Genomic DNA, 25,719 nt, shown 5'->3' on the forward strand with positions numbered 1-25,719 from the left:
TACACCAACCACATGGAAAAGACCCGTTATTGCGAAGGACTGCTGCTTTTGCATGAATTCCGTCAAAGGGTTCAACGCCAAAAATAAAAAGAAAATTTCGTACATTAATGTGTGCACAGTCACAAGAGCAATTGAAATCGATAAAAATGCACGTCAGACTGATTCAAGCGCTTTAGAAGATGATAGAATGGAAGTTGAAAGTCAACGTCATGAAGACGGTAGTGAAACCAGTGATGAATCAGGAAATAGTTCTGATGAATCCGATAAAAACGACGAAAAAGATGACGAGTATGGCGTGGATAAGATGCAATCGAAGGTTCCAATATTAGTGTCGCAACTAGAACTGAATGATTTTATTAGAGACCTTGGATTACCGAAAGACGGCGCTGAATTCGCCGCTTCATTTCTAAAAAGAAGAAATCTTCTACAGCCAAAGACAAAAGTTTCATTCTATCGCGACAGGGACAAAGAATTCAGAAAGTTTTTCGTTAAAGACAAAGAGACGTCTTTAGTGTACTGCACTGACGTTAACGGACTAATGAACCACTTGAAGGAAAATGTGTACAAAGATGAAGAATGTTTCAGACGCCAAATTAAAAGAAGGAGTCTTTGATGGACCACAAATTCGAATGTTGACTAGAGATACGAATTTCGTGAAGCACATGACGACAATTGAAATGGACGCTTGGGAAAGTTTTAAAGAAGTAAACGCAAATTTCCTCGGTAACAAAAAAAGTCTAGACTACGAGAATATTGTTGCGAAAATGATAAAAAACTACAAAAAGTTAGGCTGCTTGATGAATTTAAAACTTCACTTTCTAGATTCCCATCTGGATAAGTTTCCAGAAAATATTGGAGATTTCAGGGGAACGTTTTCATCAAGACATAAAAGTGATGGAACAACGATATCAGGGTAGATGGGACGAGGTCATGATGGCTGATTTTTGCTGGATGTTGAAAAGGGAAACGAATGTAGGTCTTAAACGTAAGCGTAACCCTTTGCATCGTTCCTTCGAAGAAAAAAGGACACGTTATAGCAGGCAGAAAATAGACTGAAGTAGGTCTGTAAATCAATTTAATCACGATAAAAAGCAAGATAAAATGTAAACACGGAAGGGAGGAGAAATATATCCCTTAAGTTTTAGAAAAGCAGAGAGATAAAAATTTCGAATAAAATTCTTATTAATTTGCATGTTTGAGTTACAGTTCTACATTTTGATTGATACAAACATTGTCAGGTTAATTGAAATGGGTTCAATTCTACTTGTAGTTCTAAGTTTCTTCAAATGAGTAATGTGTGTTTAAATTTTTAACCACCTGTAGTACAATGAAATGAATTTTATTGTGTTACAACGGGAACACTTTAGACTTCAGTTGCGCTGCGTTAAGCAAAATTTCGTTAGGTTCTGTTAAGTTAGATTCATTTGTAGGTTAAGATCGAGTTAACTTATTAAAGATAGCACACATTTGAGACTGAGAACCGTACGCTTACGTAGCTACACGTGTGGTTGAATTTCATTCAGCTAGGTTAGGTTAGGTTTGGTCAGGTTTTGTTAGGTTAGACCTCTTTGAAGATAAGCCGAAACTGAATGAAACAGTACCGCAAACACAAGGAGACAACACAATTAGTTTAATTGTGGTACCTGAGGTTAAGTTAGGTTAGGTTAGGTTTTGTTAGGTTAGGTAAGATTTATTTGTAGGTTAAGCTCGAGTTGACCCATTCGATGTAGCACACATCTGATACTGGGAAAATATGCTTCCAGAGCTTTACGTGTAGTTCGATAAATTTCTGTTCATTCAGGTTAGGTTAAGTCAGGTTCTGTTGAGTAGAGTTATGTCAAATAAGTTGATGTCAGGCAACGGTTGATCCTTCACAGTTGTCAAAATGTTTTTGAAGTGAAAATTTGTATCACTGGCATTATTTTGAAATTTATTTGCCTCAGTGCACGATTTTTCGTCATTTTTTGAGGTTATATCTTAACCATGACCTGATGGGTGATTTTTGACATTTTTGAATTCAGCGCCCCAAAATCCATAGGAATACGTGTGTCTTGTTACCAGATCCGCATACTTTTTTTTTTGTGTGGCTGTGTTAATGTTTGAAATTTGAGATTTGGATAAGAATAAAATAAATAAATAATTCAAGCAATTATTAAATATTCTTAATTTTTGTCTATAGTTTGGCTTGTTGGTTGATAAAAGAAATTAATCAAATAAATAATTATAGTAACCGTTTAATTAAAAAAAATTCTAAAATAATTGAAAATTATCAATATGAAATTAATCATTATTTAACAAGTATGGTACTCGCTTTAACGGTTTACAATAAAGCCAAATAAAAGTTATAATATTTTGTGTACTCTATTGTATTCAACTGTCGAAGTCAAATAAAACAGGACACGAATATATAAATCGTTTTGTACTCGGTACAAGTCTGGACATTTTCGAACTAGTTCGGTTTCTGTCAGGAAATTCTAGTTGTAAACTAGTATTTTTCCTGACTAGTTTGGGGTTTCACTGCAGGGCAGGAACACAAACAAAGCAAAAACTACAAAAAAATTATGGCTTTATTATACAAGAAATCCGAAATTTCTTCTGCCACTGGTGGGACAACGTTTGTCACGGGTAGGACACGTACGAATTTTTATATGAAAAGGAGCTTTTAGTGTGGTGCGTATATACAGATTAGTTATTAACAAATATAAGAAGCCAAGTAGGGGTTAAGTTCACTCACGTTTTATCTTAAGATAGTGCCTTTTATATAGAAGAAAATGCTTATCACCGTCAGCCAAAAAAAAAATATTAAATATGAACGCGATTTTCTAGTGTCTTGAAATTTTCACTTTTACATACTTGAATTTAATGGACTACAAAACTGCATACCTAAAAATTTTGCACAAAAAGTTTAAAATATTTGGGTGTAATTGCTAAATTTTGTTGAATTGTTATAATTTTTGTAAGAAGTTCGAAATGTAGATGTAAGTGGTTCTGGTTAGGTAATGTGCTAGACTTTTATAAAAACAAAAACTATAAACATTAGGATAACAAAATAAAAAGCAAAAACTGGTAAAAATGTAGATAATGGACGAGTCCAAGCATCCCCCCCCGTATCCGTACGTTTGAAAGGCAGTTAAAAATTGCGTATAATTTTCGTCACGAAATTGATATCATAAATTTTGTGTTTCTAGTTCAGCTTTCGTCACTGGAAAATTTTACCTCAAAGAGGTGTTTTATTTGATATCAATTATTTTGGGGTAGCAAATTTAAAATCGACGAAAATATAAACAATAAACTAAATGTTTTATTTTTCTTAAGTAAATTGCTAAACATATTCTCTAAATCTAAATTATGTATTCAAATCGATGTGTCCATTGAAACACATAGTTTTTCGAATACGGAATAAAGCGAAAAAGGATGATAAAGGATGATATGAAGGATGATATGTATTCGAAAAAAATTAAAAATAAAAAAAATATGAGAAATGATAAAAACTTATCAACTTGGTACCATCTTTGGATACAATAAACAACTGTATTCGTCTGATAGTCTCGTAGTTTATTTTTGTTAAGATTTCTACCGGGTGTGGGGCGCACACATGTGCTTTTTTGAGAAGTTTTACTTCTAACACGTGTACGGTGTGTGTTGCATTCGTGCTATTAAACTAATAATTTTTTCTCAAGTAGTTTTGCTCAGTAGCAATATATACATATGTGTGTAAGTAGTAGCGGCACATTGGGTGAACTAAATGCATTTATACATACATATTTATGTACAACTGTAGGTAATATTATACGCGTTTTCACAGGTTGGTTAAGTGCGAGTGATAAACCCATGTAGCATAGTTAAATACTGTGTACATACCTGCAATTAAAATGGGGAAAAATGTTACAATTTCGGCATGTGACTGAAAAACACTCTCAAATATACATAGATTGTGGTTTCCAAGACATGTACGAAGTGATTAGCACAGCTGCATCCTTCAACTTGTCAACTCGCGGGAAATTCCCCGATTTGCAGGGAATTTCGGTTTAAGTGGCAATCGGGGAATGGGCGATGTTTTTCGGGGAACTGGGTATGTTATTTTTATATCTTAAAGTAACGAAATTAGACGGATATGTTAATTTTTAACCATTTGACCCTTTTTGGAGCGACATTTTTTCAATTTGAATAGCAATATCTCCACAACAAGCGCTTTTCCAGACATAAGCTATATACCAGATGAAAGCTAAAGTTTTGGGCTAGACTTGTGGAAACTTAGAATGAAATCGACTGACCAGTTTTTGAGAAAATGTCCGAAATGTATATTTTCAGCAGCCCGATTTTTAGTTTTCAGGCGATAACGTTATGACATATTTATATTTGATAAACACAAAAGATAGCGTTAGATAGCTCTTTTGAAGACCCTTCTACTGATATCCACATCAATGACATGGACTGAGTAGTGCGGCCTCAGTGGTAGTTAAAAAAATTGCCTTTTTTCGAATTTCAGGCACCAGTCACGCCCACAAAGGCATACGAATCGAAATATGCTGGAAAAAACCCTTCTTAGTTTCTTTTTGTACTTTAATTCCTGAAAGTTTGAAAAAAAAATTAAATGATGGTACGTACGGACGCCACATACATACCAAAGCATCTCGCAGTGGAGACACGAACCAAAACACATTTAGCTCTATATCTTTCCAACTGGTAGCCGGAACTCAATATATAAGGTATCGTTTGAAAGGTATTGGCCTATAAAATAACACAAAATATGTTGGGTGTACCCACATGCCCCCTTAAACCGGCAAAAGCAAAAAAACGTTTTTTGTTTCGCAACATTTTAGCCTAATTTTTAAGAATCCGGTGAGTCGTTTATGAAGCTTGAATACATTTTCTGAGGACACTCTGCAAGACCTTTCCAACGATATCTCAAACATGTCGATTGGACGTCTGGATAAAAACTTCCAAATCTCTAGTATATATAAGCGAGTCATTTCAGCAAGCTACTGTGGCTGCTTTCGTCACTCGCGCGCACTGCCGTGCGCTGTGATATAAAATCAATCGGATAGTCATGAAGAAAAATTGTGGCTACTGGAAAAAGGGGCGCGGCACCTCTCATGCAAACCGAATTTTTCAGACTGCATATCTCTGCATGGTAGAGTACTCAAACATGGTATGGAGATTAGGGATGTTAATCCCAGGATCCTTGGATCCCGGCCATTTTTATTTTCCAAGAATCCCAAGATTTTCGGGATTTGTAATTTGCACTGATGGCAATAATAGAACCTCCTTTTCTTGACCAGTATTGGCTATATTTCTTTTTTTTTTATTTAAGAATTAATTTTTTTTTATAAATTTCTAGCTCATTATACATATAACACCATGCGATAGTCAATTTTACACACAAAAAACAAATATATTTACGAAACCATGGGTCAAATATAGTAAAACTAGCTTATACCCGCGGGTTTCACCCCGCGCTTTTATACAAATAGGAAAAATAATTTAATGATGTTAGATTTTATTTCTGTGCCCATTTCGTTATAGCTCGTTATTTTCTAAGCGAGTTAAGGTATTTAGGCCGCTTAAAACTATGAAATTATAAAATCTCTCTCCTCCCTTTAAGTTTACCTTAAAAGGTTTCCAGGTATACGACGCGTGAACGTGAAACCTTCTTGGAGGTGCCACGGCGAGTTCTAATATTTCCAACTCAAATTTAGTAACCTGTCCTAGATAAAATACCACTTCTCATTACTGTAGCAAATGCCTCAAGAGAGCTTTAGATTATAAGGTCGAACCCGGCTCTCCCTTTTCCATTTAATGAAATTTATTCTGTCTTCCACAAACACTTCCAGGGATATGTGGCAAGAAAAAGTAAATTTGTACTGGAAGTGTCGAGCCCCTTTTTCTTATAACCCTAATCTTCTTCCATGAATTTAGAATTGATTTTACATACCCCAGTACCAAGTCCCAGTACTCTACCATGAACACCTCTAGAGATAAGCAGTATAAAACAGTAAATTTGTACGGCAGGAACCATGTCCCCTTTTCGAATAACACAAATTCTTCTCTATGACTATGGAATTAATTTTGTATACACATCTCGGTGCCAAGTTCCAGTCCTCTGCAATAAACACCTCCAGAGATATGCAGCATTGAAAAATCAATTTGCATGGGAGTTGCCACACCACCTTTTCCAATAACTCTTATTTTTCTCCACGAGTATGGTATTAGTTCCACATACATACATGCATACATATGTATTTCCATACCAAGCTTGAGTGCTTTACCCCAAACATTTTAAGTGATATGCAATATGAAACTTTCAGTCAGTATGGGAGGTGCTACGCCTCTTTTCCAAAAACGTCCATTTTTCTCCGTGAATATGAACATGATTTCACACAGTGTTGGCAAACTGTTAATCTGATTAACGATTAAAAATTAACGATTGAAATGTTAATCGTGTTTAAAGTTTAAAATTAATTAGTCGTAATCAACTGTACGATTAATGATAACATTTTTTTAATCGTTAATCGCTGGCTGCGATTACGTTTAATTAATTTAAAACATTAATCGTTAATCCAATTAAAAATAAAATCTGGTTAATTTGTCTAGTTTGTCCGAGTTTGAAACCAAACACCAGTTATAGTAATTATTTTGTGTTTTACGCTTATAAAAAGCACGTAATATAAAAAAATAATAATTATTGTTATTAGTAATACATAAACTGGGAACTTTTACAAACCTAGTTTGTAAAACGTTTGTTGGTATACATATATCTTAATGAAAATGCACACCAAATTGCTTAGATTGATGAGGAAACCCGACTTAGCCATACTGGATTAACTTGCTTTGTTTGCTCAGGAAAATTCCAGCATAACTTAATTAATCACCAAACCTACTTGATGAAATTAAGAGTTAATGATTAAAAATTAATTTTTTAATCGCGGTTACGGTTAACTGTTTAGTCGGATTAAAATTAATCATGATTAACTGTAATCAGATTGAATTTAATCAAATTAACTACCTAATTAAAACATCAATCGATTAATGCCAACATTGATTTCACATACATATTTATCACTATACCAAGTTTCAGTTCTCTCCCACAAATACTTCCAGAGATATGTATGTAATATGAAAATTCCAATTTGGATGGGAGGGGCCTTGAGTTATCGGACTTGCTTTCAGTCTAAGACCATCCTTCCGAAATCCGTAGTAAGTGTACTAAATTTCGTTCTGATCGGAAAACCGGTTAAGGAAGTAGCCAATTTTTCAATCCAGGTCATAAACCATCTTTGAGCAAAATTTAATTTTCAAACAGGTGGTAATTCTTAAAAAAGTAGCCTACTTTCCAGTCTAGGTCATAAGCTATCTGTGTGCATACTTTCATGCAAATCAGTTCAGTCATTTCCACGTATTAATTTAATTAAAGTTTCCTAATACGTGATAACTCTTAAAATAGTAGCCTATTTTCCAACATAGGTCATAAGCTATCTCTGTGCGAAATGTCATGCAAATCTGTTCAGTCGTTTCCGCGTATTAATTTAATTAAAACTTTTTTAACAGGTGGCAACTCTTCCAAAAAATTTGCCTATTTTCCACTGTAGGTCATAAGCTATCTGCTTGCAAAATTTGATGCAAATACGTTCAGTCTTTTCCGTGTATTAATTTAATTAAACTTTTTTAGCAGGTGGTAACTCTTAAAATAGTAGCCTATTTTTCAACCTAGCTCATAAGCTATCTGTGTGAAAACTTCCATGCAAATCAGTTCACTCATTTCCGTGTATTAATTAAATTAAACATTTCTAACAGGTGGCAACTCTTAAGAAAAGTAGCCTATTTTCCAATCTGGGTCATAAGCTATCTGTGTGCAAACTTTCATGCAAATCCATTCAGTCGTTCCCGCATATTAAATAAATGAAACTTTTTTAACAGGTGGCAACTCTTAAAAAAACAGCCTATTAACCAATCTGGCCCATAGGCTATCTGCGTACAAAATTTCATGCAAATCCGTGCAGTTGTTTCCGCGTGATGATTTCCCAAACATCCAAACATCCAAACATACAAACTTTCACATTTATAATATTTATATTAGATTAGATTGCGTTTTTAGTTTTTCACTCTGACGACAGTAATTCAAAACTGATTTAAGAAATTAAATGAAATTAGCTTAGAAAAAAAGTATGGGTATCAAAATAAAGAGAAAATCCTGTATAATTTAAACAGATCTTGGAGCATAAGGACTGGTAAGTATTATAAAATCAATCGGATAGTCATGAAGAAAAATTGAGGCTACTGGAAAAAGGGGCGCGGCACCTCTCATACAAACCGAATTTTTCAGACTGCATATCTCTGGAAGTTTGCATGGTGGAGTACTCAAACATGGTATGGAGATAAGGGATGTTAATTCCGGGATCCCGGGATCCTTGGATCCCGGCCTTTTTAAGGTCCCGAAAATCTTGGGATTCTTGGCAAATAATCCCGGGATTTTCGGGATTTGTGTTTGCACTGATGGCAATAATAGAAACTCCTTTTCTTAACCAGTATTGGCTATATTTCTTTTTTTTATTTAAGAATTAATATTTTTTTTTTATAAATTTCTAGCTCATTATACATATAACACCGTGCGATAGTCAATTTTACTCTCAATAAATCAATATATTCACGAAACCATGGGTGAAATATAGTAAAATTGCGTTTTAAGCAAGGAATGAAACCGATTCAAAATAACGTTCCGGTTTGGGTTTCGGTTTTGCCAAGTGTTTCGGTTTCGGTTTTGGTTTCGTTCTTCAAAATTTATTTCGGTTTTGGTTTCGGTTTCGTTCCGGTTTCGGTTTTTCACAGAAATTTTTTTGATATTATTTAAATCACAATGTCTTAAACGTTGAGGATAGAAAATCGAAAATTACAGTTCACTGATAATATCCACACTAGGTTCTTTCCCTAACAATCCGGACCGGATTTGGTAATTAGAGAATAAGAGAAACATTTTCTTTCAAAAATGGAACAAAGTTCAGAAGTACGGAAACGCAAAAACCCACATTTCGTGCCCACAAGTCGAGAAACAGCTGATTCACGTTGTTCTTGTTTTTGTCACTTATACCATGTTCTGACCGACATCGGAAACATGTTTTCGTTGCTAAAACTGGTTTTCGACCTAAAACTTGTGTTTTCGTCCATATAAAATCTGTTAAACGAAAACGAGTTTTCGCTGAAAACTACTTGAAAACTCACTTTCCACTCATTCCAATCGGTGTCTTCACTAGTTTTTTTCGATTATTTATCGAAGTGGAAGTCATATTTTATCATCTTTAATACGCCATTTCGGATTTATTGTTAATTGCCTGGCCAAAGCAAAATAAGAATGAAAGTTAAAGGTTGTAAATGAAAAGAAAAATGTTTTGGTTGTCGGTCAGAACATGGTATTAAATGCAAACACTTGGAAATTGAATTTTGGTTTCACAAATTTGATTTTAAGTACATAGATTGAAAATACATCCACAGGCCATTCACTTTTCCTTAAAAGCACCAAGTAAATGCAGGCAACATGTAAACACAATACAGCTGATATGCACTTTGACACTTTATCCATTTTTACTCGGAGAAAATTTCGGGCTGTTTCGGGCAGGAAGAAGAATACACTTACGATCGAATACGCTCGAATTTTCGCTCTCTATTACCCATTTTGTTGAGTACAGGCATGATTTCTGGGCTATTTTGGGCACACGCGGGATCTTGCATTGCGTACGGGAAAGAAACTACTTAAATATAATTAATCGATTATCGATTCACAACAACAAAGTCATCAGCAGATTTTTGGTAACTTGCCATACTTATTTACTACTTAACAAGAATTTTAGCAAAATGTTGCTGATTTTGGTTAAATAAATCATTTATTTCAAAGAAATTTTTATTTATTATTTTTGTAAATTTCTGGAAAACCGATTGAAACCTGTGATTGAAATGGTTTCGGTATCGTTCCTTTTCAGGTCAAGATAACGGTTACGGTTTCGGTTTCGGTTTTGAAAAACGAAACGGTTTTAAACGGTTACGGTTTCGGTTTGGGTTTCGGTTTCATTCCTTGGTTTTAAGTTTTTCACTCTGACGATAGTGATTCAAAACTGATTGAAAAAATTAAATGAAATTAGCTTAGAAAAAAAGTATGGGTATCAAAATAAAGATAAAATCCTGTATAATTTACACAGATTCAATTTTTTGGTGCATAAGGACTGGTAAGTATTGAAAATGTCCTTTTAAAATTTTGTCCATGAAATTTCGCAATATTTGTTTTTGAAAAAATTATATGTCAAGGACTTATGTAAACTCGATAGCATCCTCGAATCCCGTCCTTCTAACTTTGTCAGCTTAAAAAATTACCTATTCGTCCTTGGGAATTCAAAAAATTTTATCTTTTTTAAATTCCAAAAAATCCACTTTCATTTAGTACCCATATTTTTATTCTACATATCATTGAATTTATTAAATACGTTTTTGAATTAATCATATCTTTGAAATTACAAAGTCATTTAAAATAAATCTTCACGTTAGAGGGAAAAAATGAAAACCATTCTTTTTTAATTTTTAATATTTTTATTGAGCTTTGTACCACGATTGTTTATTAGGAAAAATTGAAAAGCAACAAAGTCTAAGCGGTAGAAGTTATAGCACTATTTCGGAGATCACCACATCTCCTCATCAGACTTCTTTTTTCTAGACTTCAGCAGGGAACAAACCTGCGTATTCGATGTTCAAAGTCAGAAGCGTTAACCACTGAGCTATGTACATCCCGTAAACTCTTGTTGCTAATTTGTTTTCCTTATTCAACCAACTACTATCAAGTGCAGCTGATTTGCCGCTATTAAAACTCGACAGCGTGGTTGTTGTTCTCAATTCTATTCATCCATTTGCTTATTTGCTTTTTTTTATAGTTTCAGGCAGGCTCTTCCTAAACTATGTATTTGTCAATGTTATTGTGGCTTGTTAACATTTTATTTTTAATATTTGTATTGCGCTTTGTACCACGATTGTTTATTAGGAAAAATTGAAAAAGCAACAAAGTCTAAGCGGTAGAAGTTATAGCACTATTTCGGAGATCACCGCATCTCCTCATCAGACTTCTTTTTTCTAGACTTTCCTGCTGAAGTCTTTGTTGCTTTTTAAATTTTTCCTAATAAACAATCGTGGTACAAAGCTCAATAAAAATATTAAAAATTAAATGTTAACAAGCCACAATAACATTGACAAATACATTCTTTTTTAAGTCGGATATTCTGCCGAAATCCGCAATAAAATCTGTTTTTTTCCAACTTTAGTCCTACAATTGCCACGCCCATTTTTAGGGTTTTGTCGCCTTAAAGAAAAATATTGCCGTACAATTATATTGCCGTATATTATTATTATACCTGGATAGGTATTCTATCGGAATCTGCAATAAAATTTAAATTCTTGCAAAAACTCGATGTTGAACACCTTACTAAATATATCTCAACAAAAGTTTTAGAAAACAAATTACAAAAAATTATTGATTCTCACAAAATAAACCATCTCATCATAAAGAAAAATATTTCAAAAATAGTTCTTGAAAAACCCAAATCAACTTCAAAAAGTTCAACTGTCAATAGCGAAGTTAGCTTTAGGACAATATTGACCATCTTTTATATAGAAATATTAGGCCTGTTTCTTTAGTATAAAACGACGTTAAGATGAAGTCTCTACGATGGGCCGTGATATAACGTTTTGAAGGAGTACGTGATTAGCCAGAATCACGAAAATATGCAAACTTTAACAGATCATATATCCAAAGTAAAAAGCGAAAAAAATTCCACGAACAGTGTTACCTTATTTCATGTATAGAATCCATAAAAAAATTTGAAGCCAATCGAAAGTGTGACACCAAATTTGGTGTCCGATATGAAAAAGAATGTCTCATATGTAGGGTTATTAACCAAATTGAAAGTCAGACTTGTTACTACAAACCAAGACACCTAGTAATTAACGGTGACAACTGCTCAATTTACAACTAAATGACTATAAACCAAATCAACTAAAGAATTTGTTTGTTTCTTAAAAAATATAATTTTGACACAGTACGCGTACCGGGCTATGTTTTTCCCATTTGCACGAGTTCGAAGCTTCCATCCTCGTTTGCGTAAATAAATGTTTCCAATGGTTACACTGAGAAAAAAGGATTAGTTTCTACAACTAAAGATATTTAGTTCCCGAATTTTGACAATATTTGGGAACTGTGACCAAGGATTGGGAACTATTACCATGGGTTGGTAATTATAACTAAATATTTCAAAGCTTCTAATATTCATCTAGGTTGTATCAAATCGTTAATTTAGTTGAAGTGTTTGGTAAATACTAATAAATATTTTTTTGAAGCATATTTCTACAAATTCCATTCAACTTAAAGTATGGTTCATAAGAGGATGCCATTAAGCTCAATTTAAATAAGTTCTCAGCAAAAAAGTTTGTTTAAAAAAATAACGGGTGATTTTTTTGAGGTTAGGATTTTCATGCATTAGTATTTGACAGATCACGTGGGATTTCAGACATGGTGTCAAAGAGAAAGATGCTCAGTATGCTTTGAAATTTCATCATGAATAGACTTACTAACGAGCAACGCTTGCAAATCATTGAATTTTATTACCAAAATCAGTGTTCGGTTCGAAATGTGTTTCGCGCTTTACGTCCGATTTATGGTCTACATAATCGACCAAGTGAGCAAACAATTAATGCGATTGTGACCAAGTTTCGCACTCAGTTTACTTTATTGGACATTAAACCAACCACACGAATGCGTACAGTGCGTACAGAAGAGAATATTGCGTCTGTTTCTGAGAGTGTTGCTGAAGACCGTGAAATGTCGATTCGTCGCCGTTCGCAGCAATTGGGTTTGTGTTATTCGACCACATGGAAGATTTTACGCAAAGATCTTGGTGTAAAACCGTATAAAATACAGCTCGTGCAAGAACTGAAGCCGAACGATCTGCCACAACGTCGAATTTTCAGTGAATGGGCCCTAGAAAAGTTGGCAGAAAATCCGCTTTTTTATCGACAAATTTTGTTCAGCGATGAGGCTCATTTCTGGTTGAATGGCTTCGTAAATAAGCAAAATTGCCGCATTTGGAGTGAAGAGCAACCAGAAGCCGTTCAAGAACTGCCCATGCATCCCGAAAAATGCACTGTTTGGTGTGGTTTGTACGCTGGTGGAATCATTGGACCGTATTTTTTCAAAGATGCTGTTGGACGCAACGTTACGGTGAATGGCGATCGCTATCGTTCGATGCTAACAAACTTTTTGTTGCCAAAAATGGAAGAACTGAACTTGGTTGACATGTGGTTTCAACAAGATGGCGCTACATGCCACACAGCTCGCGATTCTATGGCCATTTTGAGGGAAAACTTCGGAGAACAATTCATCTCAAGAAATGGACCGGTAAGTTGGCCACCAAGATCATGCGATTTGACGCCTTTAGACTATTTTTTGTGGGGCTACGTCAAGTCTAAAGTCTACAGAAATAAGCCAGCAACTATTCCAGCTTTGGAAGACAACATTTCCGAAGAAATTCGGGCTATTCCGGCCGAAATGCTCGAAAAAGTTGCCCAAAATTGGACTTTCCGAATGGACCACCTAAGACGCAGCCGCGGTCAACATTTAAATGAAATTATCTTCAAAAAGTAAATGTCATGGACCAATCTAACGTTTCAAATAAAGAACCGATGAGATTTTGCAAATTTTATGCGTTTTTTTTAAAAAAAAAGTTATCAAGCTCTTAAAAAATCACCCGTTACATATGTGTACATAGTGCTTGAAAATATCAATTTTTCCCTTACCTTAAACCTTTGGGAGTGGGCAAAAATGATGTTTTGTAATTTAGGCAGAATTGAATATGCGCTATCTGGGAAGACAATATCTATATGTAATATTTATTCTGTTTGTTGGCTCCATATCCAAACAAAAACGAATCTTAACAGGCTAACCTAATATTCGCGGCTTGCGTTTTGGTACGCATGCCGTCGAATTTGTTTTTTTGCGTCACCCGAAATTGAATTGCATGCGTTTGCATTTGATTTCATTGAGCGAAACGTCAAATCAAAATGTCACGCAGAACAAAAATTGGAAATTGAGTTAGCTTCATACGCACGCCGTTCAATTTCGGTTGATCTCATACAAGTTGCAGTGCATGAGAAATTTTTGACAATAAATTGGCGGCGTTCGTGAATATTAGGTTAGCCTGTAAGTCTCTTAACAGTGAAACAATTTCTTATTTTCTTTCTTATTTCTTTGCGAATACAACTTCACACTTAAAATTAAGACATTTATAACAAACATTTTATGAAGAAAATCCCTTCTTCGTTTAAAATAAAAATTAGCGAAATCGGCCCAATTTCATACAACGCTGCCTGACATGAAAATTTTCTCCACGATAAGGCTAGTAGCCATTTCTAACAGATTTTGGGTCGCTTAGTCAAAAATGGAAACATATATACATATTTGAAATTTAAGAAAACAAGACAAATAAGCCAAATCGGCTAATTTTTTTCTGCAAAACGGTTAACAAATCGGCTGCCGGCTAAATCGACATTTCTCCGGCGGTTTGCTATCGTAAACCGGCTAAATCTAGCCGGAAAACGGCTAAAATGGCAACACTGCTTGTGAGCCACCCCTAAATAATACTCAGCGCTCTCTGAGCACATGTGTGTTTCACATACGAAGAGCGCCAGCTAAGCAATGCACACAGTCCCACTTATTGAATCGTTTGAATGCGCTAGTATGACGACCATTGCATAAAAACGATTCAATGAATGAGACTGTGTGCGTGGAAATCATTGCTCCGCTACCGCTGTTCGTATACGGGTGAAACAAGCGTGCGGTTACAGAGCGCTATGGCATATCGATCACTGCGCTGGGTAGAGAAAGAAAAGTGTGTGCTATGACATGTCCAGGCTTGTTTGTCTCAGTTTCAGTTTTGCCATCGCCGCGAGTTGTTTCGGTGCGGGTATAGTTATTTAAAAATATAAAGTTTGATGTCAAGCGGGGTTTCTCAGTGGATATATAATTCATGTGAATTATAATTTGAAAGTATCTATTTAGCCAAGGAAAAAGCAAAGCAGTGTACTTAAACCAGCACTTCCAGCAGATATTGAACTGGGTTTTCGCACGACTATTCTTGTTTCATCGTTTCTTTTTAGGAAATTCTTACCACCATATACATATGTATTATTTACACTAGTAACTATTTATGTAAATATGTATGTATTTTTTATGCTTAATATATGCAAATAAAATAAGTAAACACAACAACCATCGAGTAAATTTTTATTTGTGTCAAACTGAAACTTTTTTTCCAATAATAAACGGTTAGCTGATTCACGTCTACAGCAAGTTCACAAAATTAATTGAAAACTTGTATCAACCAAAGCATTGTTTATATTTGCTCAAAAATTATTTTATTCAACTAACAATATTGTCCACTCAAGGTAGTCGTTTTGTAATTATTAACAAATATACATTTGTCCCAACTAGAAGGCTCAAGTAAATTGCAGACTTTCGTGAACTAGATATTTATTTCGCCATATCCAACTATGCCACTTGGTCACTATAACCAAATAATAATAATAGATTGGCGCTTACACATATGTTAGTGTTTGGCCGAGCTTCTCCTCCGATTTTTTGCGATGTTGCTTTGACCAGGGCTTGAACCCAGGTGCTGATGAGTGGAAGCGCGCACTGCTTACCACTACACCACAGCGGCCGACCAAATCTTGGTTATTATAACTAAACCTTTTTCTGAGTGTATGGAAAATTTAGCGTCCCAAATTTTAGCGACCGAAAAATTTTGCGAAATTCGCAATAAATCGCACACAATAAGCAATCTAAAAAAACGGATGGCATATCAGAATTCAGCATCTTAAATACACCTTTAATTGATCCATAAATAATTTTGTCTGCATGGCACCCACTGAGAAAAACGATTGGTTTCGACAACTAAAGTTATTTAGCTCCCGAATTTTGACAATATTTGGGAACTGTTACCAAGGATTGGGAACTATTACCATGGGTTGGTAATTATAATAAAATATATTAAAGCTTCTAATATTCATCTAGGTTGTAACAAATCGTTAATTTAGTTGAAGGGTTTGGTTAATACTAATAAATATTTCTTTGAAGCATATTTCTACAAATTCCATTCAACTTAACGTGTGGTTCATAAAAGGATGTTATTAAGCTCTGCTAATGCAGATAAGCTTTGTTTCAACACATGGTTTAGTCATAGTTACCAAATCTTAGTTGAGACAACCACGATTTGGTTTGAGAGTGGAACATATTCATGCTTGTGAGCCACCCCTAAAGAATGCTGAGCGCGCTCTGAGCACATCTGTGTTTCATATACGAAGAGCGCCAGCTGAGCAATGCACACAGTCCCACTTATTGAATCGTTTGAATGTGCTAGTATGCCGACCATTGTATTCTCCCAATCGTGCTGACCATTGCATTGTGCGTGGAAATCATTGCTCCGCTACCGCTGTTCGTATATGGGTGAAACCCGCATGTGGTCCCAGAGCGCTCAGTAAGCTATGGCATGTCGATCGCTGCGCTAGGTAGAAAAAGAAAAGTGTGTGCTATGACATGCACAGAATTGTTTGTCTCAGTTTCAGTTTTTCTATCACCGCGAGTGGTTTCGGTGCGCGCATAGTTATTTAAAAATATAAAGTTTGATGCCAACCGGGGTTTCTTAGTGGATATATAATTTATGTGAATTATAATTTGAAAGTGTCTATTTAGCCAAGGAAAAAGCAAAGCAGTATACTTCCAGCAGATATTGACCTGGGTTTTCGCACGACTGTTCCTGTTTCATCGTCGTTTTTTAGGAAATTCATACCACCATATACATATGTATTATTTACTTTAGTAACTAACTTATGTAAATATGTATGTATTTTTTATGCATAATATATGCAAATAAAAGAAGAAAGTAAACACAACAAACATCGAGTAAATTTTTATTTGTGTCAAACTGAAACTTTTTTTCCAATAATAAACGATTAGCTGATTCAAGTCTACAGCAAGTTCACAAAATTAATTGATTGAACTTGTATCAACCAAAACATTGTTTATATTTGCTCAACAATGATTTGATTCAACTAACAATATTGTCCAATCAAGGTAGTCGTTTTGCAATTATTAACAAATATACATTTGTCCCAACTAGAAGTCTTAAGTAAATTGCAGACTTTCGTGAACTATATATGTATTTATTTCGCCATATCCAACTATGCCACTTGATCACTATAACCAAATCTTGGTTATTATAACTAAACCTTTTTCTGGGTGCACTTTGCGATGGTCCTATGCAAAGCAACAGAACTCCAAAACCAAAAAAACCCTAATTCTGTTAAGGGGCTCATGTCTCTAATTTTTGGCTAATCCACGTCTAATCCTTACTCCTTACATTAGTAATCCTTACTTCTTATTTTGGTTAGGATTACACAAGGGTTAGAGACATGAGACCTTAACAGGATTGAGGATGTTATACCCGAGCGTACTTGTGGACAAAGGTATTACAACTTTGTTCACTTAACGGTTGTTTGCAACAGGCAAAACGAATCGAGATAGATATAGTAGGTGCAATCCCGTATTCCTCGGACTCGGACTAGTAAAACTGTAAATAAATAAAAATTCGCTCAGAGAGTAACATTGAAAAGTACGGGATCGCTTTCTAGTAAAAAATGGTAACTTCTGTCAACTTCAACAAAACCTCCAAATTTTGGTTGTAAATTTTTGCTTATTTTGTATGTAAACACACTCAGATCACACATGCAAATAACCAAAAATACTTTCAAATTTATTAGAATCCACTTAAACAAGTAATTAAATACTTTTCAACATGAATTAGCAGAGTGCACTTTTCTTTTGTTTACAATTTGGTTGCCAAACACACTACAGCTGATCGTTTGACACACTTACCAGAATTTACCAGCAAAAACTTCTTGGACTAAAACTGGTAACTTCTGACAGAGAGAGAACCATGTTTATTCTCTTTTTTGTCCTCTCAATAGTCAAAGAACCGAGTACGGGATCGATTTCCAGTAAATCTGACTGATTCTGACTAGTCCGGACGGGATCGCAACTAGTATACGTAAATGATCTGAATGAAAAAAGAAATCGACTAATCGATGAGTCTCTGTCCGTCTGTGCACACCATACCTCGAGTACAAATTGAGATATCTTAACGAAACTTGGTTCCTTTAGGCGTTGGACGGATGGTATTGAAAATGGGAAAAATCGGACAATAACCACGTCTACCTCCCATATAACGGTAGTTTACAGAAATACGAAGACTGCGATATTTTAGTAACTACTGAAGCTTATTCACTAAAAATTGATATTTACAATCAATTTTAGATGGAAAATAAGACTTTTATAAATTTTTTTTATAAAATTTCTCTCAAAATTGGCACAGTTTATAAACAATACATTTTATTTAACTTTAATATTCGGCTTTTTCAACTGAACGCCCAGTGGACATGAAATATCAAATGGAGTGTGCCATTGAAGCAACTTACCCTCAATACAAAATTTGTGTCAAAATTTGCTGTCGATGCATGATTCAATAATAGAAATGTTTTGTAATAAAACAGTATTCTCGCTCCCACACATAAAATCGGCTCCTTTACTTGTGCAGAATGTTGCTTACTCTATAGTTTCTAGTGATATTAGTAGTAAAACCAAAAATTCTTCATACTAAATATTAGTTGGCGTCACCTTCGTTTGCGTAATTTTCTAGAACAAGTATAGAATAGCGACCGTTTAGCTATAAAATAACAAAAAATGCCGAATGATAGAACTTTTTACGCTGATTTCAACGATACCTAATTTATTTGTCGCAGGTAAAAAAAAAGATATAAGAGTTTTATTTGTATTTTTTATTATCACTAAATTGTTGAAACCCAAAAGTAGATCATGATAAAATATGTTATATCGAATTAAAGATAATAACTTGTACTTTCTAAATAATATAAAATTCTTTACCATTAATTATGCAGTTTTTTCAAAAAAGGTTATTTCATGAAAAAATAATATTTGTTCGTTTTTTAGTGGTTTTGGTTTAAAAATACAAAAAAAGCTATAAATTATGTACATCAGCTGAAGAACAAATTAATTACCTTCATGGTGACGTCATTAGCTTTTTAATCGGTTATAAAGTTTATAAGATATTAATATTTAAAATATCTAAAAATTGAACTTTAACCTTCTAGAACCTCTTCATTTTTTACTTGCGCCAAATCACTTTGGCATGGTTGAAAAGAGCATAAAAAGTTCTATTGATCTGCATTTTTCGTTTTTGCATAGCTGAACGGTCGGTATTCTAGATTTCTTCCAGGAAATGACGAATAACTGAAATCAAAAATGCATATTTTTATGTATTGTTTAGTATTTCCATTAAAACACCAAATATATTGCAAATTCACATAGAATTAATAATACACATTTTACTTCTAATTGTATACTTTGCGTACTTTTTGTAGTACCATTCTACTACCGTTTTCGCAAACTGCGATCACATTCTTCCCCTTCCTCCTACTTCCAAAATACGAATCTAGATAAAGGAGTGTCAAGTTTTAGCTGTCACAAATTACACAACCTTGTATTATTGAATCATGCTGTCGATGCAAGTTTTGAAAAACAAAAAAACAAAACAGAAAGTTGGTGGTGGTTGCGTGCTGCCATTCGAACACTTTTTCGGATTTAACGCTGCCATTGGAACATATTCTTGATAAAAAGTTGCCATATGAACTTATCTGTATATGTGCATTTTGAGCAAAAAAATTGTTTTCATAAAAATTTAGATTTTTTGAAATACTTCTACATTTATAAAAATCTGTCCTTTCCCCTCACTAATTTTTTTGGACTAAAATCCCTGCACTGGTTCTTGATCGTGTATCGTCGAAGTTACTTTTACGTTACGCGATCAAGAACTTGCTTTCAAGTTACGATACACTCGCACTTTTGTATTAACACTCGGAATGTGCCGGATAGGGATTTTGCCAGATAACCGGACTCCGGATACCATGTAAAAAATAAGAGTCGGATTTGGTTATCCGATCGGCCATCCGGTAGACTGCTGCCCCCTATAAATTTCACAATATTTTTAATATTCAGCCTTATCATGAATTTTTAACATGTGAACATGTGTTATCCCAACTTTGAAATTTCTATGTGAAATGCCGTTCACTCGAAATTGTTCCACATTCATGATAAAGTGAACAATTTCGTTGAACAAAATTTTTCGCCGGTGAAAATTTTCACCGAATATTCGTGATCAGGCTGATTATGTTTTTGAAGTGAAAACTTCTTTAGTGGCGGGGCGGTTAGAGACTCGATGAAACGAAAATGTAACAACAGAAAACAATACGCATTTGTATGTTATTTGCCTTTAACAGGCCTATTCTGCTTGTAACCGAACATTTTATAACAAGCTAATTTTGTTACCAACAATTGGCACCACTTCTTGTAACCGCAATTCTATTTACCTTGGTAACGTTTTAATTTATTCAGCAATTCAGCTATGGAGGTTTGTTGAAATTTTGGTGTTGCATATTTCACGGGGCAATATTTTGTTACCTGCTCATGAGATGGTAACAAAATTTACCGGTCACAAGAGTGTGGAGAATACGAAAAGGGTTTAAAAATTGGCAGTAACTTTACTAACCAGTAACAAAATTTTTGTTACCAACGCAGAATAGGCCTGTTACAGGCCTAACAACAACAACAAAATTTACTGGTTACAAGAGTGTGGAGAATACGAAAAGGGTTTAAAAATTGACAGTAACTTTAGTAACCGGTAACAAAATTTTTGTTACCAACGAAGAATATTCCTGTTAGTGTGTAGTTATGTATGATTGTCTGCTCACAGAATTCAAGCGAAGTCTTGAAGTCAAATTGAAGTGATTTTGTTTTTGTTTTCTTCGCTTTTATTGTCGCTTTGCCTGCGGCTCCACTAAGCAGCCAGCTGAACCCATCGACCGTGGCACTTATTCCCTATAAATACAGTTTCTTGGGTTCTGGCGTTGCATTATTTTGAAGTATTTTCTGATATTATAAGCAATGTAGTTTTGTGGCACAATCCGTAGAGCTGAATGATTGATGATGATGAAACGCTCAAGCTCATATTTTTTTTAATCATAAAAGAACCAATTTCTCTTGACGGTGACATAACTTGGAAAAATGTTTGGCGCTTTTAACGTGGTCTTGAATGCTTGGCTTACCACCATTAGCAAATTTCCACATATCCTGCAATGCGCTTCATGATAATTTTTGCCATTTTGTATATGCATAACCTAAAGATAATTTAGGTAGGCTGTCTGAAGTGAAGCCACTCCAAAAGACTTACCAAATAATCACTGAAAAATTGCTTCCCTGCCTGCTTCCTAGAAAAGGGTTTCTTATTTACAATTTACGCGAATGTACTAATATATGTTTCTATTAATTAGCGTTACAAATAGGATTCAATAAGCATTTTAAATCTCAATAAAAGATATTTGATCTGAACCTTAAATATTTAAATTCCTTAAAGAAGTATGATTTTTAGGAACTAAAAATAGCTTTAAAGAACTTCTTCAAAAGGCATTCAGAAATACGTCTTACAAAAGCCCTTCTGGTGTCTGTTCTTTGAGTAGCGAAAGTAGAAGACCTTCAATTACATACAAAAAAGGAAGGAGAGAGGAATGACTTTCAGAAAAGCCTTTTGGAAGCGATTTTAACTCCTGAAATTATCTGCTGCGTAGTATGTGTGACCTGCTCAGGAACTTGCACTTTTTTGGCATTTGCCTGAAGATACAAAATTAGATTTTAACCAAATAAACTAAGCAGTAAGAAGGTAAACTCACCAGATTCAGTATTATAAATTTGAGTACGGGTATGAGGCGGAATTTTAAGTTTTTTCCTTGAACACGGCATCTTGAAACTAACTAATTATCAAGTTGCGGGTAGCCTAATATTTAATAATAATAGAATAGCACTTACACATATTGTGTAATATGTGTATTTTTCAATGTATGGCTTTCCTCGTTTAGACATTTCAGTTATAAAGCTATTTCAGTCCTCTTTCATATGATACCAAATTTGTTTAATTTGGATAAGCGGATGGTTTATTATACGGATAGGACGTTTATTTCGGAATAGGTTGACGTACGTAGCAGCATATCAAATTTACTGTTGACAGTGAGAGAGAGAAGCAACGGCAACGTCACCGCCATGTGGTGGTGAGTTTTCGTTAACACGCGAATCCCATAAGGTATATCGTGTCTGCGTGAACCTACGTCTACGTTACGTCGTTAACTGTTTGAGCTTCAACTCTGAAAAAAATAACTGTGCGCAGGTTTGATTCACGACCCTTCAAAAAGTTTTTATTAAGTACAATGTTCCAATTTTTAAATCCAAGTACTAAAAAAACATTCAGTCTTATCATGAGTTTAATTTCCCCGAACCGGTTCACTTTTCACTTCTGGTTTTCATGTACATATTTACTATAGGCGGAATACAAATTTTAGGGTGAATTTTTTTCGGGCAAAACTCATTGAAAATTAAATTTTTGAAATTTCCATATTTTATTCACATTCACTTCCGCATCCGCGGATGTTAGCTTTTAAACATCCGCATCCGTCTAAAATTCCACATTCGCAACATCCCTAATATAAACCTTTATTCCAACTATTGAATTAAGGCTTTCCAACCTCATCCTATTCCGAATCTTAGTTTTTGTTCAATTCATTACGGAAAAAACGGCTCAACAAAATCATATGAGTGCTACTTTGCTTATATTTCCAAGCAGTTTATTGCCTGTTGTGGTTTTCACTCCGTAAGCAATTATCCAAAATTCTTCAGAGTCGGATGGCATGGTGTCTGACAGGTGCCTGAAACTCGCCCTCTTGTGATTCACACACTTTTCTAGTGACAAAATCAAAGCTTTTTAAAAGTATTTTATTGATCAGGTAATCGTTTCAAATTTTTATCGATTAGGATGATTACAAATTTTTGACAGTCTTTTAGTATGCTTTTTAAATCAAGCTTATCACGCAGTTCATTAACCTCTTCTGTACAACTATCGTGGAAAACTAAGTTCTGTATATTTTTATAACCGCCAATGGCGATTTCTAAAATTTTTACGCTCAAATATCCCAAAAAAATCGCCAAATTGGCGCGAAATCGCCAAATCTGGACACTCTGGTCAGGAATGAGCAATACTGTTCGGATTTTACTTTAATAAATCGGTGAATTCCTAAATCCTTCAGGTTCGTTTCGCTGGATTGTTAAATAAACGTCAAAATTACAGTAAACCCACCCTTGTATAACAAACACTTTACAACACTTGCTAAGGCAATTGATCTTTACACTCGTAGCTTTCTGTTTTACAACTGAAATTTTCGTTTGCTAATTCGCAACTAAACTTTTTGTGCGCTCTTGCAACGCCTTTAAATACCTGCATTCGCCGCCACAGCTACTCTAGAAGGTTCCTATTAAACGTTATCAAACATTCCATTTGACGTTTCTCAACGCCCAAGCTTCCACATCTTTTATCACGCGCTCCGTCATTCTCTTCTTGTTCATTTTGGCCTGTCATTCGTGTTTTGCAGTATTCGCCATAATATTTACATTCATATGTATCCATGTACATCTTTACATAAGTACTTGCACGCATATGGACGTTTTCACACTAGACTCACAGAAGATTTAATTCTCACGGTTTCACACTGGATAAAAATTAGCATAACAAAATGTACATACGATGCTTTCTTGCAAAACATATGCATGGGTTACGACCTTGCATATTTTCTAGGAATAGGAAATCCGGTTTCCCATGTATTTTGCTTTTGTGTGTTTGCAAGTTATGCAATCCATGCAACGTGCAAAGACTTTGCAAGATTTCGAGACTACCCCTAATATTTTATCGCGAATTTTGTCATAACGTGGTACTGCACACCTGATATCGCAAGAAATAGCCGAAACGTTTTTGTAACTCGAAAAACCCTTATTCTTCTTATTTGGCGCTATAACCGCCTTTGGCCGCATTCAATAAAGAACGCCAGTCGTTTATTTTCAGTGCCAAATGACGCCAATTGGAAATGCCAAGTGAAGCCAACTCCTTCTCCACCTGGTCTTTCCATCTAAGTGGTGGCCTCCCTATTCCTCTGCTACCACCAGCGGGTTCCAAGTTGAATACTTTCAGAGCTGGAGCGTCGGTGTCCACTCGAATGACATGGCCAAGCCAGCGGAACCGCTGTATTTTAATTCGCTGCACTATGTCCATGTCGTTGAAAAGCTCATACAGCTCATCGCTCCATCCTCAGCGGTACTCGCCGTCGCCAATGCGTAAAGGCCCGTAAATTTTCTGCAAAATCTTTCTCTTGAATACTCCAAGAGCCGCCTCATCGGATTTTGTCATTGTCCGTGCTTCAGCGCCATATAACATCACCGGCGTGATTAATGACTTATAGAGTGTGGTTTTCGTACGTCGAGAGAGAATTTTACTCATGAATTGCCTACTCAGTCCAAAGTACCACTTGTTGGCAAGAGTGATTCTGCGTTGGATTTCCATGCTGACATTATTATCGGTGTAAATTCCCAAGTATACGAAATTCTCTACTTTCTCGAAATTACTACTGTCAACAGTGACGTGGGTGTCAAGGCGCGAATGTGCTGACTGTTTGTTTGATGACAGGAGATACTTCGTGTTGTCCTCGTTTACTATCAGACCCATTCGCTTTGCTTCCTTATCCAACTTGGAAAAGGCAGAACCGACTTCGCTGTTTTTATTACCGATGATGTCGATGTCCTCGGCATAAACCAGCAATTGCACGCTCTTGTAGTAAATTGTTCCTGAGCGGTTCAGTTCTGAAGCTCTTATTATCTTCTCCAACATCAGATTAAAGAAGTCACATGCAGTCTGTGGTATTGCTCAACGTCATTTTACACAGCCGTATCAGTTTGGCGGGGATGCAAAATTCAGTCATAGTCTTTTAGTGCTGTCGATTTGGCGTATTTTGAATACCTGATCTATGGTAGATTTTCCAAGCCACACTGATAAGGCCCATTCAGTTCATTAACGGTAACTCGATAAGCCTATGCTTAGATGGCTGATTCCGCGGTAGTTGGTGCGAATGGCCTTTCTTGTGGATTGGGCAGAGCACACTTAAATTCCAGTCGTAGGGCATGCGTTCATCTGACCATATTCTGCATAAGAGTTGATGCATGCACTTTATCAACTCCTCGCCACCGTACTTGAATAGCTCAGCTGGCAGACTGTCAGCTCCAGCAGGTTTGTTGTTTTTAAGCCACGTTATTGCTATTCGCACCTCGTGATAGTCAGGCAGGGGAACATCGACTGGGGCCTCGGGCTTTTTTCTCCACAACTTTCCGTGCTGCCATCATTCAGTAGGGTGGAAAAGTGTTCCTTCCATAATTAAAGTATGTCTTGAAACCTTCCGTAAGTCGCCTAACTCTGTGGTAAAATTTTCGGGCATTCTTCCTGTCGGCCAGTATTTCAACTCTACCCACTCACGTATTTCGACCTCACTCTTCTTATTGCGGCAAATACGTCTCGCTTCCCTCTTCAGATCCCTATAGTGGTCCCACATAGCGCACGTTGCGGCTGAACGAAACGTGGCCCTGTAGGCGGCATATTTTTTCTCTGCAGCTTCCTGGCACTCCTCATCGTACCAGTTGTTCCT

At 35.4% G+C, this 25,719-nt stretch overlaps 1 protein-coding gene across 1 annotated transcript in view; it reads left to right on the plus strand.

Moving 5' to 3' along the window:
* LOC118743565 overlaps nt 1–25,719 on the plus strand; it is a 120,838-nt gene that overhangs the window by 71,238 nt on the left and 23,881 nt on the right. Inside the window, exon 2 of the mRNA XM_036476330.1 lies at nt 120–316. Coding sequence (XP_036332223.1) covers nt 120–316 — 197 coding nt within the window. The remainder of the gene's footprint in view (nt 1–119; nt 317–25,719) is intronic.

Source organism: Rhagoletis pomonella, unplaced genomic scaffold (assembly GCF_013731165.1).
Source record: "Rhagoletis pomonella isolate Grant_MI unplaced genomic scaffold, Rhpom_1.0 Rhpom_scaffold_00007, whole genome shotgun sequence".
Lineage (NCBI taxonomy): Eukaryota > Metazoa > Arthropoda > Insecta > Diptera > Tephritidae > Rhagoletis > Rhagoletis pomonella.